The sequence below is a fragment of the Periophthalmus magnuspinnatus genome, chromosome 6 (genome assembly GCF_009829125.3).
Source record: "Periophthalmus magnuspinnatus isolate fPerMag1 chromosome 6, fPerMag1.2.pri, whole genome shotgun sequence".
Taxonomy (NCBI): Eukaryota; Metazoa; Chordata; class Actinopteri; order Gobiiformes; family Gobiidae; genus Periophthalmus; species Periophthalmus magnuspinnatus.
In genome coordinates this window covers 10615587-10630023 of record NC_047131.1, presented here as the reverse complement: position 1 = coordinate 10630023, position 14437 = coordinate 10615587, and the positions used below count along the sequence as shown (strand labels likewise).

The following is a 14437-nucleotide window of genomic DNA, read 5'->3' as shown; positions in this document are numbered from 1 at the left end:
ATGGACTATGAAATAAGAAACTGTCACTTCCACAGACTCATATTTGACCTTTTGAACTTTTCTAATTGAGCCTATGGTTGCAGCAAACACCTGACCTGACCAATCACAGCGCTGCTCTTTATACGCCACACCCCGAATCTCACCTTTGGCCCAACGCGCAAGTCCCGGGGGCCCCAGTTCTGGTTCAGACCCGGTTTAGTCCTCTTTAGTCCTGTTGAGTCCTAGCTTAGAAGCATGTCGATATCACACTTGGACCTGATGCAGGAGTCGGGTCAGACGGACTCGCTGGACCGGGGCTGGTCCATTTCGTTCGCGGGCTGCGGCTTCATGGGGGTGTACTACATCGGAGTGGCGGCATGTCTGTTCCAGAGGTGCCCGGAGCTGGTGCACCGGGCCGCTCGCCTCTACGGTTCCTCCGCGGGGGCTCTGCTCGCGGCCATCCTCACCGTGGGCATCCCGCTCGGTGAGTCCCGCCTTTGGGTCCGTCTCTGAGTCACTCCGGTGCATTTATGAACTCACACTTTCTGAATGAAAAATGGTCAGTGTCACGCCACAACATCTGGGAAGGTATCTGACACACCACAGCATCTGTAGATTAAGTAGAGACATTTGACCAGCCCCCATCGCAGTCGATGGGGGCTGGTCAAATGACCAGCCCTCCCATCCAGGAGGATGGGAGGGCATCTGACACACCTGGATACAGGAGGATGGGAGGGCATCTGACACACAGGGATACAGGAGGATGGGAGGGCATCTGACACACAGGGATACAGGAGGATGGGAGGGCATCTGACACACAGGGATACAGGAGGATGGGAGGGCATCTGTCGTGACTGTGGTGTGTTCCAGAGGAGGCGTGCTCAGAGCTCATGTCGCTGGCTCGTGGTGCTCGTGCTCACAGACTTGGGCCGCTGCACCCCGACTTCAACCTGATGCAGCATGTGCACAACTTCCTCGTCCGCACTCTCCCCGTGGACGCTTACGTGCATGCGTCCGGGCGCCTCTTCATCTCCGTGACCCGCGTCCCAGACCGAAAGAATCAACTGCTGTCTGAGTTCAATAGCAACGAGGAACTGATACAGGTGAGACCTGGTTTAGTCCCGGTTCAGACTGGGTGTAGTACTGGTTCAGTCCGGGTTCAGTTCTGTTTAGTCCTGGTTTAGTCCTGGTTTAGTCCTGGTTTAGTCCTGGTTTAGTCCTGGCTTGTCCTGATTTAGTCCTGGTTCTGGTCTCTGTCTCTTCAGGCACTGATCTGCAGTTGTTTTGTGCCATTTTACTGTGGAATTTTTCCTCCCAAATACAGAGGAGTGGTGAGCCAATCTTTGACCTTTGACTTATTTAATAATAATAAATAAGTAAACACAGAGATGGCATATTAATATTAATAATCATAATATTTTAACCCTGATGCCCCGCAGCGTTATGTAGACGGAGCGGTCAGCGACAACCTGCCGCGCTGTGACCAGAAGAAAACCATCACCATCAGCCCCTACGCTGGAGAGAGTGACATATGCCCCCAACCCCAGTACACGAGCCAGGTACTAGTACTGCAACAAGTACTGCAACAAACATCCCAGGGCTAGTACATGAGCCAAGTACTAGTACTGCAATAAGTTCTACTAATGCAACAAGTTCTACTACTGCAACAAGTTCTACTACTACAGCAAATACTACAACAAACACCCCAGGACCAGTACACAAGCCAGGTACTGCTACTGCAACAAGTACTACTACAATAAGTACTACTGCAAACAGGGCCAGCTTGTTGTTACTAACCAGGCACTAGTACTGCAACAAGTACTACCGCTGCAACAAGTACTAATACAACAAGTACTACTACAAACACCCCAGGGCCGATACACAAGCCAGGTACTGCTATTGCAACAAGTACTACTACTGCAACGAGTACTATAACAAGCACCACAGAGCAGCTGTATGAGGTACTAGTACTACACGAACCAAGGCCAATAGGCTCCTGGCTCCTGTGTGTTTGCCCCAGGGCAGCTGTGGCCACAGAAGTACCATTATGTCACTCTTCCATTTCAGGTTCTGTTCAACAACATGAGCATTGAAGTGAACCCAGAAAACCTGTACCGGGTGACCAGTACCTTCTTCCCCCCAGAACCACAGGTCTGGACCCGGACTAGACCAGGACTGGGCCAGGACTGGGCCGAGACTAGACCGGGACTGGGCTGGGACTAGGCCAGGACTGAACCAGGACTGAATCAGGACCGATTATTTTTCAGGTTTTGGCTGAGATCTGTCAGAATGGGTTTGTGGACGCTCTGAGGTTTCTGCAGGAAAATGGTGAGATGTTTCTGTTGTCATGGTTTTGCTGTAAAGTTCCACACTATGGAGCTCAAAATGTGCCGAGTCATCCTTATATTTAGACGATAAGGATTTAAATGGGACAAGAGAGCTGAAGATTTGGTATTTTTTGGTGCTTATCTGTAAAAAGCACTGACTGCATATATAAAAGGTTATAGCTAACCTGCTAACTGCCTCGTTCCAAGCAGGAAGTGAGCATGGGCGCACTTCTGACTCCATCAACTAAAAAACCCTCTCGCTGTAACTGCTGCTGTCAGGCTCATCATTTTGGTCTTGTTTATCTTAACCCATCCCAAACAGATGGCATCTTCCTCCAAAGTCGCTCCTGTTAGCATTAGCAACATGTTTAATTGACAGTGTTGCTAATCCTATCCCACAGAACATGGCAAGAACATGGGTGTACTTGTCTGAAATAGAAAAAGTTCCTGTTTCCCAGGTATGGTGAACGATGACGCTCCGGTGCAGATGAACAAGCCATGGGAACCGTGTTGTGAATGGGAACACATGTTTCAACCAGACGACAGGGAAATACAAACGAGCCAATCGAAGCTAACGAGAGAGGAGATCATCCAATCAGAGCAGAGGAAACACAAACCTCACTCGTGGCTTGACCCAAGAGTCACTGACAAACTGCCTCCAGGAATCAGGACAGGTGAGAGACCGGGACTGGGGAGCAGAAACCAGACCAGGACAAAGACCCAAGACCAGGACCAAGACCAAGGAGCAGAGACCAGAGTCTGTGTGTCTCTGTCTCAGTCTCTCGTATTAAATCTCTTCTTTTTGTTGCAGTATTGTGTGAATCATGCAGACTCTCTCTCCCCTCCTTCGGCCTCCTCTCTCAGGTGAGGTTGTACCTGCGTCTGCCTAAGCCCCGCCCTCTCCATGCGCCCTGGACCATCGCACGCAGGTTTTATAATTCACTTATGTAAACTCAAAATGTTCTCTCCACAATTTGTTCATTCTGGTTTGCATTTTTGTCAGGCTGGTGGAGTGGCTGCCTGACGCTCCCACAGACCTGAGTTGGCTCTATTCTGTGTTCAGCCCTATATGGAAAGAGGAGGAAGAGGAGGAGGAGCTAACGAGCAGGTACCTCCCTCTTCCCCAGACACCTCCTCCCTTTCGCATGATTGAGTAATCTTTAGTCTCCTGTGTTCAAGATGTTTTGATCTACCCCCGTTTTCACCTTCACCGGCACACTCCCACTGTGATATACGCATTTCCTTCTCCGTAATCATTTTGGTACAAATGAAAAAATTTAGCTAGTGTGGTGTGCCGCTATCCACAGGGGATTGGGGGGGACGTTTATGGCGACGTCAGCTCCCATTGTGCACTGTAGTTTTGTTACGTGGAAGTTAGCGGACTTGTTTCTTTTTATTAAGTTGTTTTAGATTAATATTGTGATTTAAAATGTGCAAATTATAACATAATGATCCACAGGTGTCAGAGAATATAACTATAGAGCAGACATGGGCAAACTACGGCCTGGGGGCCACATACGGCCCTTTGGGCTTATTTATCTGGCCCGCCTAACATGACCAAATTATATTAAAATAGGTACGGCTAAAAACATGAAGAGGTTTTAGATGTCGTTCATGCATGTTTGAGTAATCTAGAGATCTCTCGAGGGCCCTATTCAAACCCTCCTTACAGTTAGCAGTACGAGCCTGTATGAGACTTCACCCACAACCCTACATCACCCATGCTCCCACACGACAATTCTCCATAAAAAACACAAAATGATAGAAAACTACACAGCAACTTGACAAACCTGATGTGATGTGCAGTCGTTTCATTAGTGAGATGCACGCAGATTGTGTTGTGATAGCGATCTGAAGGGGGAGTGACTTGGCACAGAGAGCAAAGGCAGGGGGGCTCAGTGCGTCAAAAACAAAAGTGAGACTTATAAAATATGTTAATACATTGTTTTATGTGAATATACCACTTTAAAAACAATAAAAGGAAACATAATGATCTAAATATGTGTTACAGTTCCCATAGAAGTCAAATACCCATCTCTTTAAATATTATGTGTGGTTCTTTTCACAGTGAGGTTCCTCTTCGTCGCTGCAGAAGTCTCCCCTCTGGACTCGCTCTGTTCGACTGCAGCGAAAACGACCAATCTGCCCCAAAGCTGTCCACCAAAATATGAACCAAAATATTAACAGAAATATCCCAAATAATCCCTCTAAACCAGTGGTTCTTAACCTGGGTTCGATCGAACCCTAGGGGTTCGGTGAGTCAGTCTCAGGGGTCGGCGGAGGTCAAGACACACACCCGACTCATATGATTAGCGGGCGAGCGTCAGATGTTGGCCCAATTCAACAAATGCACCCTTTGATGTGTCTATCGAAGTACCTGCCCAACTTAAATGAGCCCTTTGAACAGCATAAAAACATAAAACGACATAAAAACGAAGAAAAGGAACAGACTTTGCTGTGAAAATGACATGAGAGTGGCCAAGGTGAAGCCATGCGTTTCTGAACTGGTCTCTCAAAGGCAACAGCAGAAGTCACTGATTTGCAGTAAATATTCATTATTATTGTAGCCTGATGGAAATTAGGTGATGGGTGTGTGTTAAAATGTTAAAAATAATAAATAGCATAAATACCATAACTTCAATATTGAAATACATAAGGTTAAAAATTAAAATCATTTCAGTGTGGTAGAATTAAAAAAGGTCATGTCTTTGTAAAAAGGTGTGTATGTAATTTGTTGTGAGTTCACAAATTGTATTGGCTTTATTCTTTGAACACAGTGATGATAATGCACGGTTCATTTTGTGCACCAGTAAAACACATATGTTTTGTCTTTGAAAAAATAATATTTTATTTTTCAATAAACAAGGGTTCGGTGAATGTGCATATGAAACTGGTGGGGTTCAGTACCTCCAACAAGGTTAAGAACCACTGATCTAAACCCAAAACCAAACCTGCTGACATGCCCCTGCCCTCTGCTCTGGGCCCTGCCACCTGGGACCAATCAAATGCTTTCATGCCCCTTACCCCGCTCCCCAAGCACAGCCCCACCCCCAGTGATTCACCCTGGGGCTTCGGTTTGGGCCAAGCAGTGAACTGGGTCCGGCCCACTGGGAGCACAGTGAGAGAGCAGTGCAATAAATGACCTGAACAAACAAAAGTGTGTGTGTGTAGCTATTTAGAGAATCAGGTTTAATCCTGTTTAGACCAGGTTTAGACCTGGTTTAGTCCTGTTTTAGTCCTGCTGCAGTCCTGGTACTTTGGTGATATCTGGTGGTGAATGTGTGTACAATATTTCGCGCAAATATTGTAATCGTCCTCATCCATTTCAGTCATTACGCGTTTACGTGCCAGTGTTTAAAAACACCCAGAGCCGCGGGCTCCAGTAGTTACCGGATACTTATAATATAAATACAATTACTAATACAAATATAATTAGACCTAAACTCTAATACTAATACTCCAGCTCATTATGTGATGCGCGCGAGTCCACTACCAAGTCGTGATATCTGACCCAGTTTTGTCCTGGTCTGGTCCTAGTTCAGCCCTGGTTCAGCCCTGGTTCAGTCCTGCTTTAGATCTTGTTACTGGAAGCTATGGTCCCACTGACAGCGTGTTATGAAAACGGAGTCACGTGATCCACATTTTTTCCATAAAAAACATGACGTCTATGAGGTTGCGCAACACGCGTCTCTGGACAGTTCAGACCAGTTTGGACTCGGGCCAAGAGATGAGGAGCCGGGGACCAGAACCAAAGGCGGGGGACAAAGAACCAGAGCCCGGGCAAGTAGACATGAGGACCCGAGGAGAGGAGCCAGACCCGGGGGAGACTTCGCAGTGGAGCCGGGGTGAGCAGACCTGCCATGAGGAGAGAAAAACTCGGACAAAGTCTCCAGAATCCGGCTATAGTCCGAGAGAGACCCGGGGACACGGAGCAGGTCCCAATTATAGTTCAAAGACGACCCCCACTGTGGACCCGTCGCTTCCCGGAGCATCAGGCTCGGACCCCGTCTGTGCTCCGCAGGTCTCCCGCAGCCCCCGCAACCTCTTAGAGCCCGGGTGGAACCTCTCGTTCGCGGGCTGTGGCTTCAGGAGCGTGTACTACCTCGGGGCTCTAAGCTGCCTCCTGGAGCGTGTGCCCGAGCTCGTGCACGGCGCGGCCCGTTTCAGCGGCGCGTCCTCAGGGAGTCTCGTGGCCGCGGCGCTGGCGGTGAACGTCCCCCTCAGTGAGTTTAGTATTGTCAGAGGAGAAGGTCAATGGAGCAGAGGAGAGGACCTGAGGAGCTCAGGAGAGGAGCAGAGGAGCAGAGGAGAAGGTCAGAGGAGAGGGTCAGATGAGCAGAGGAGAGGAGCAGAGGATAGGGTCAGATGAGCAGAGGAGAGGAGCAGAGGATAGGGTCAGATGAGCAGAGGAGAGGAGCAGAGGAGAGGGTCAGATGAGCAGAGGAGAGGAGCAGAGGAGAGGGTCAGATGAGCAGAGGAGTGTTTGCTCTGATAACACTGTGGACATACCCTCTGCTTTCAGTAGGAGGTTTCATTCATAAACAGAGCAACAACTTAATCTAAAGATGGGACAGTTTATGCATATTTCATTTGTGTTTCTCCAGGTATAAGTCCTGAGTTAGTACTGGTTTAGTCTTGAGTTAGTCCTGGTTTAGTCGAGAGTTGGTCCTGAGTTAGTTCTAGGTTAGTCCTGGTTTAGTCCTGAGTTAGTTCTAGTTTAGTCCTGGTTTAGTCTTGAGTTAGTCCTGTTTAGTCCTGAGTTAGTCCTGGGTTAGACCTGGGTTAGTTCTGAATACTGGCCTTAGTCAGACTTTGACCGCATAGTAAAAGATTCTTATCTAATCTGAAGTACTGCTACAACGAGACAAACCAGGACTAAACTAGGACTAAACCTGGATTAAAGCAGGACTAACTCAGGCCTAAACCTGGACTAAACCCGGACTTGGTCAGTGTGTGGTGGCAGAGTGGTTAGTCCTCTCATCAAGGTCATGGTTTCTTTCTGGTTCACTCCTGGTTCAGTACTGGTTCAGTCCTGGTTCAGTCCTGGTTCAGTCCTGGTTCAGTATCTGGTCTCTTGCAGGTGTGTTGGTGTCAGACCTGGTAGCCATAGCGATGGAGGCGCGGTCTCTGGTTGGGGGCGTATTCAGTCCCTCCTTCAGCCTGCAGCAGCGTGCACGTGACTCGCTCCTCAGGTTCCTCCCCCTCGACGCCCATGTGCACGCCTCCCGCCGCCTCTGCGTCTCCCTTACCAGAGTGCATGATGGGAAGAACCTGCGGGTCACCGACTTCAGAAGCAGAGAGGAGCTCATACAGGTCATCCTCTGTACTTCTGCTCCTCCTCTGCTCCTCTTCTCCTTTGCTCCTCTTCTCTGCTCCTCTTCTACGCTCCTTTTCTACTCTGCTCCTCTGACCCTCTCGTCCTCCTCTTTTTTTAGGTTTTATTGTGCAGTTGTTTCTTCCCAGTTTACTGTGGATACATCCCTCCAACCTACAGAGGAGAGGTAATACTACTACAACCACTACTACAACTACTGCTACTGCTACTACTACTAATGCTAATACTACTACTACTACTACTACTACTATTTCTGCTACTGCTACTACTACTTCTTCTGCTACTACTGCTACTACTACTACTACTACTGCTACAACTGCTACTACTGTTACTGCTACTAATACTACTGCTACTACTATTGCTACTACTGTACTACTGCTACTACTACTACTGCTACTACTAATACTACTACTACTACTAGTACTACTTACATAGACGGAACGCTCAGTGACAACCTCCTCTCTCCTCCTCTCTCCGCCTCTCTCCTCCTCTCCTCCCTCTCCCTCTCCCTCATAGCGTTACATGGACGGGGCGCTCAGTGATAACCAGCCTCTGTCTGAGCTACCAAACTCGCTCCTGTTTTCACCTTTCTCCGGAGAGTCTGACATCTGCCCCAAAGAATCCGGCTTCTTCCCTGTGCAGGTCAGACCCTAACCCTGACTCCTGAGTGACCCGCGTGTGACTCCAGCGCAGGTCAGAGACTAACTGTGACCTCCGACCCCTGAGTGACCCCAGTGTGACCCCTGTGCAGGTCAGACCCTAACTGTGACCTCCGACCCCTGAGTGACCCCTGTGCAGGTCAGACCCTAACTGTGACCTCCGACCCCTGAGTGACCCCAGTGTGACCCCTGTGCAGGTCAGACCCTAACTGTGACCTCCAACCCCTGAGTGACCCCTGAGTGACCCCAGTGTGACCCCTGTGCAGGTCAGACCCTAACTGTGACCTCCGACCCCTGAGTGACCCCAGTGTGACCCCTGTGCAGGTCAGACCCTAACTGTGACCTCCGACCCCTGAGTGACCCCTGAGTGACTCCTGTGCAGGTCAGACCCTAACTGTGACCTCCGACCCCTGAGTGACCCCAGTGTGACTCCTGTGCAGGTCAGACCCTAACCCTGACCTCTTTGTGACCCCTGTGGAACCTCTGTGTGACCCCTCTATGACCTCTAGCTGATTGTTGTGTGACCCCTGTCTGCCGCTGTGTGACCCCTGTGTGACCTCTTTATGACCCCTGACTGTCTCTGTCCCAGGTTTGTTTTGGAAATGTGTCGATTGAGGTCAACACTGGAAACTTGCACCGGGTTTGGACTTCCTTCCTGCCCCAGAGTCCACAGGTCAGACAGTACTACAAATACTACTATGACTACCATTGTTACTACTAAAACTGTAATACAAATAATATTCAGTCTTGTTGTGAATGACAGGAGGAGTTGATAATACCTCCATCACAGTGACAGGTGTTTCTGGCAGGTGTTGCTGCAGATGTGTGTGAACGGGTACAAAGACGCTCTCCGCTTCCTCGTAGAGTCAGATCAGAAGGAGAGAGGAGACCAGGAGGGAGGAGACCAGGAGAGGGAAGACCAGGAGAAAGGACACCAGGAGAAAGGAGACCAGGAGAAAGGAGACCAGGAGAAAGGAGACCAGGAGGGAGGCGACCAGGAGAGGGAAGACCAGGAGGGAGGAGACCAGGAGAGGGAAGACCAGGAGAGAGGAGACCAGGAGAGGGAAGACCAGGAGGGAGGAGACCAGGAGAGGGAAGACCAGGAGAGAGGAGACCAGGAGAGGGAAGACCAGGAGGGAGGAGACCAGGAGAGGGAAGACCAGGAGAGGGAAGACCAGGAGAGAGGAGACCAGGAGGGAGGAGATGAGGAGAGAGGAGACGAAGAGAGAGGAGATGAAGAGAGCGATGTTCTCCCCGGAGCAATCTCAGGAGGTATGGTCAGATCCAGCTGTCAGTTCTGTGTTTGAACCATAGACTCTATAAAGAAGTGGTCTGAGGGAGTGATCAGCAGTTACATAGATACTTTATTAAAGGTCAAAGGTCACATTTTTATACAACACTTACTCAGCCAATCACACACACATTCACACACACATTCACACACCAGTATACACAGGTGGGTGGGGTTAAGTGTCTCATTGTAGGACAACAACAGCATTCATCTGTGGGAGAGTGGGAATTGCACCGTCAGCCTGTGGGTCAGTGGATCTGAACGCTCAACCAATGATGTTTATGCCGAGAGCAGGATTTGAACCACAAACCTTCAGAGCAGTGGGCAAACACTCTCACCCACTGTCACCATCAAGGCACAACAAGACAATTCAAATATAGGCAATAAATAATGAAAAGCCTGCACATCTGTCATTGTTCTGAAGAGCGACAGGTGAGGGCTAGGACAGGAGCCACCTGCCTCTGCTGCTCTGTGCAGACAGGACTCTGTGGAGGAGTTGGGGGCAGCTGTCCTTTATGGCCTCCAGTCTGTTCTGGATGCGCACTATAAAATAGTGAAATAAAAACCACAGGATCATGTAGAGCAGGTTAATAGGAACATTTTAATGTCTGAATGACGACTCTCGCAGCAGCAATTACAGAGAGAGGAGCCACAGGTTTAAAATAGAAAGTGAATTGGAGCCAGAGTCGATGGAGCTGAATCAAGCCCATGCTCGCTTCGCAGCAGCTAGCAGGTTAGCTACAGTTGAAACCAGAAGTTTACATACACTATATAAAAAGACAGATACATTTTTTTCTCACTGTCTGACATGAAATCAGACTAAACGTTTCCTGTTTCAGCAAAATGATTTCTATTTGCTAAATGCCAGAATAATGAGAGAAGGATTTGTTTAGACCAGAGGTCGACAGCCTTTAACACCCAAAGAGACATTTGGACGTGGTTTCCACAGAAACAAAAACACTGGGAGACCAAATACTTTTTGACATCTAAAATGAAGATGACACTGTATATATTGTATACACTCAGTCAGTAAACAATTAAAAATAAATATTTGCAAAATATCTGCATAAATATTTATTTTACTTGGTTAATGGGACTTCTGCTCCTGATCCTCTGAGCACGTCTGCAACTTTACACAGGACTGTGAGCTGTCGTCTGTGAGGTGTGAGTGGCGTTTGTTTTTCACATAGTTCATGGTGGAGAATAGCTGCTCACACATGTATCTGTTTTTCTGCACAATTTCACTCTTGTTTTTAAAGTCTGTGAATAGGTGTTCTGAAATCTTAATGAATGACTCTTTCATGTATTCTCCATCTGTGAACAGCTTCCCGTGCCTGACTATTTTCTGAGCGGCCACAAAACTTGCATACGTAGTTGAATTTGCAGACTTCATACACTTCTTGAAGTGATTTTTCCTCAGCCTTCCCTATCAATTCTGAAACAGCTTTTTTTCTCTCTTCTACCTCCGGCTATTTTTCAGCAAAAGCTGTGTGTTTATTGTGAAAATGTCTTGCGATAAATGCGCAGCATTTTGGCGGGTACAGCAACTTCCAGGGGTGACGCCTATTTTGGGTGATGAAAAATAATAAAATATAATTTTATTTTAATATTTCAAGATCACAATAATCATCCAATTTAGAACTACAATTAAAAAAGAAATAACAAATAAAATACACTTCAATTAAATACTCATAACTTATTTTCCCAAGCCACGTGGAGCTGCAGTATAAGCGCCAGAGCCGCATGCATGGGGTTTCCGACCCCTGGTTTTGACAATTTTTCATGACTTTATTCAAAGTCAGATGTTTACATACATTTCACTAGTATTTGGTGCCATTGCTGTTAAACTGTATGACTTGTGTCAAACATTTTGGATATCCTTCTACAAGCTTCTGATGATAGTTGACAGAAGAGTGGTCTTTCAGTCCATGTTGGTTTCACTGTGGATAATGACACACTCTTACAGCTTCAGCAGCATCTTTACAAGGTCTTTTGTTTTTGTTCATGGGTTGATATGTACATTTCGGACCAAAGCACATTCATCTCTGGGACACAGAATCCGTCTCCTTCCTGAGCGGTGTGATGGCTGGACATTCTCATGGTGTTTATACTTGTGTATAATTGTTAGAATAGATGAACATGGCACCTTCAGGCATCTGGAAATTGCACCCAAGGATGAATCAGTCCACAGTTCTTTTGCTGATATCTTTGCTGATTTCTTTTTTTTAGATTGTCTCTCACAGTGGACATGCGCCTAAGATGAAAATTTCAGACCCCTCCGTGATTTCTAAGTGGGAGAACTTGTAAAATCACAGGGTGTTCAAATACTTATTTGCCTCACTGTACATCCACAGGTGTGTCTGTAATGAACTCAAATATTGTCAATAGACCTATCAGAAGCTTCCAGAGACATGACATCATTTCCAAATTGTTTAAAGTCACAGTAACCTTACTGTATGCAAACTTCTGACTTTGAAGAAAGCCATGAAACATTGTATAAAAATCCTTCTCTCATTATTCTTGCATTTAGGAAATAGAAATAATTTTAGCAATCCTAATTAACCTACAACAGGAAAAGTTTAGTCTGATTTCATGTGAGAAAAAAAAGCATAAGTGTCTTTTTATATAGTGTATGTAAACTTCTGGTTTAAACTGTATGCCAATTTATATAGTCTATGGTCTGTACAAGTACAAAAGAAAACCCCATGAATGTTAAACAGACTCTACCTATTCTCTCTCTCTCCCCCTTCTCTCTGTCTCCACTCTCTCCCTCTCTCCCCTCTTCTCTCCCTCTACCCCCTTCTCCCTCTCTCTATCCCCTCTTCTCTCTCCTCTTCTTTCCCTCTATGCCCCCTTCCTCCTCACTCCTCCCTCTCTCTCTCTATCCCCTCCTCTCTTCTTCTCACCCTCTACCCCCTCCCCTCTCCTCCCTCTCTTTTCTCAGTCCTGGTTTCAGCCTGTTTGGACCCTCCCCCTCGCCCAGCTCACTTCTCAGACCCCCCTGTGGTTCTCATAGTCATGGGTTTAGTTCTGGATCTGCTCTTGGTTCTGATCCGGCTGGTCCTTCTGCCGTTTGGACTCTTCCTCAACCTCTCCATCAGGTAACACTGAAATACAGCAGTATCAAAAGTTCATAAACAGTGGGATGAATTAGAGGGAAAATCAGAGGGAGAGGGAAATCAGAGACCACATAGACCATCATCCATTGCTTTGTTTGATCACAAAATATAGAGGCTAAAGGGTATTATGCAAAATCTCTCATGTTCTAACACTGTTCCACATCAAAAATGTGCTTGAAGAGGTTTTAGATGTCACCCATACATGTTTGAGTAATCTAGAGATCTGTTCCTGTTCAAACTTATGGTTAGCAGTACGAGAAAAACATGATACAAAACTGTACACAGCAACTTGACAACCCTAATGTGATGTGCAGTAGTTTCATTAGTGGGATTCACACTGATTGTGTTGTGATAGCGCTCTGAAGGTGGAGTGACTTAGTGCAGAGAGCAAAGGGAGGGGAGACTCAGAACGTCAAATTAATATGCTGACTTGGGTGAGTTTAGCATTTTAAAAACAATAACATGGTGATGTTATGTGCTACTGTTAATACCCCACAGAAGTAAACTCCCCCCTCTTTAATACCCCATAGACTGTATAAAGAAGTGAAGTGTGGCTTCACCCATAGCGTTCGGCTCCAGCCAAATGAAGCTCATCAACGCTAGCGGTTACAGTTCTCTATATTTGGAATTCTGACCATGAGTATCATAGCAACCAAAGAGCCAATCTCGGCCAAAGTTGCTGAACGTAATGCCCCTTCCCTGCTGCACTGCTGGTTTAACAGGGACAGGTGTTTACCAACGCTGTCAATCAAACCTGTTACTAACACTAGTGGAGCGACCTCGGGGAAAGAAGCCGCATGATTGGTCTGTTATTGTTCTATCTTAATTTACAAACAAAATAGACAGAATAGGAAAATAAAACCCCAGGATTATGCAGAGTGGGTTAATATGAACATTTTAAGAACAAAATGAGGAGCCTGACAGCAGCAGTTACAGAGAGAGAGGAGTGACAGTTGTGTCACAATGTGGATGTGGAAGTGAATTGGAGCCAGACTCCATGGAGCCGGAAGTGCAGACCACGCTCACTTCCTATTTGGAATGTGCTGGCTAGCAGGTTCGCCATGTCCATTTACATACATACATATATATATATATATATATATATATATATATACCTCCTTTTTAGTACCCCATAGAAGTAAAATACCCCCTTTTTAAGTAATGCCATCATTCTTACTTTAACTTATTCCAATTTAAATAGATAATTTTAAAAAACGTAAATTATCAAATGATTTTTCCCACTATAATCTTGGCCTAAAACAAATTTTATTGTAAAACTACTCACTATACTTGATATTTAAGACGCCGTTTGTGTTCCCTGATATGTCTTGGATTCATTAGGAGGTTCAGTGTTATAAAAAAATGATCTTTTTTTCTCTCTTTTCTTTCTGCAGACTTTTCTGTGCAGCTGCCGTAGTTTTACCCAACACAAATCTCAGGTCAACTGGAGGAAAGAAAAACTGTGTCAGTGCTTCTAGGAGCAGGTGAATGTGTGCATATAGCGTCAATGATGAAGGCACTTCCTACAGGCCAAACCCTCACCTGTGTTCGCACTCACCTGTGTCCGCACTCACCTGTGTCTGTACTCACCTGTGTCCGCACTCACCTGTGTTCGCACTCACCTGTGTCTGTACTCACCTGTGTCCGCACTCACCTGTGGAAAATGCGGACTGCACTCTGAACTCACTTGTGAAAAATTCTAAAAAAAATTAGGGAATAGTACACAC

At 46.5% G+C, this 14437-nt stretch overlaps 2 protein-coding genes across 2 annotated transcripts; both read left to right on the top strand.

Moving 5' to 3' along the window:
* Positions 1 to 234: 234 nt before the first annotated feature.
* Positions 235 to 4531, top strand: LOC117372544 (patatin-like phospholipase domain-containing protein 2). Its single transcript, XM_055222571.1, has 10 exons — positions 235 to 463; positions 850 to 1082; positions 1245 to 1310; positions 1419 to 1538; positions 2047 to 2130; positions 2247 to 2307; positions 2765 to 2980; positions 3118 to 3235; positions 3310 to 3414; positions 4375 to 4531. Exons 1-10 carry the CDS (start codon positions 235 to 237, stop codon positions 4475 to 4477), a joined length of 1335 nt encoding a protein of 444 aa, XP_055078546.1. The 3' UTR covers positions 4478 to 4531.
* Positions 4532 to 5964: 1433 nt separating this feature from the next.
* On the top strand, positions 5965 to 12696 carry LOC117372543 (patatin-like phospholipase domain-containing protein 2). Its single transcript, XM_055222570.1, has 7 exons — positions 5965 to 6529; positions 7387 to 7619; positions 7742 to 7807; positions 8158 to 8277; positions 8890 to 8973; positions 9110 to 9290; positions 12536 to 12696. Exons 1-7 carry the CDS (start codon positions 5965 to 5967, stop codon positions 12694 to 12696), a joined length of 1410 nt encoding a protein of 469 aa, XP_055078545.1.
* The last annotated feature ends 1741 nt before the right edge of the window (positions 12697 to 14437 follow it).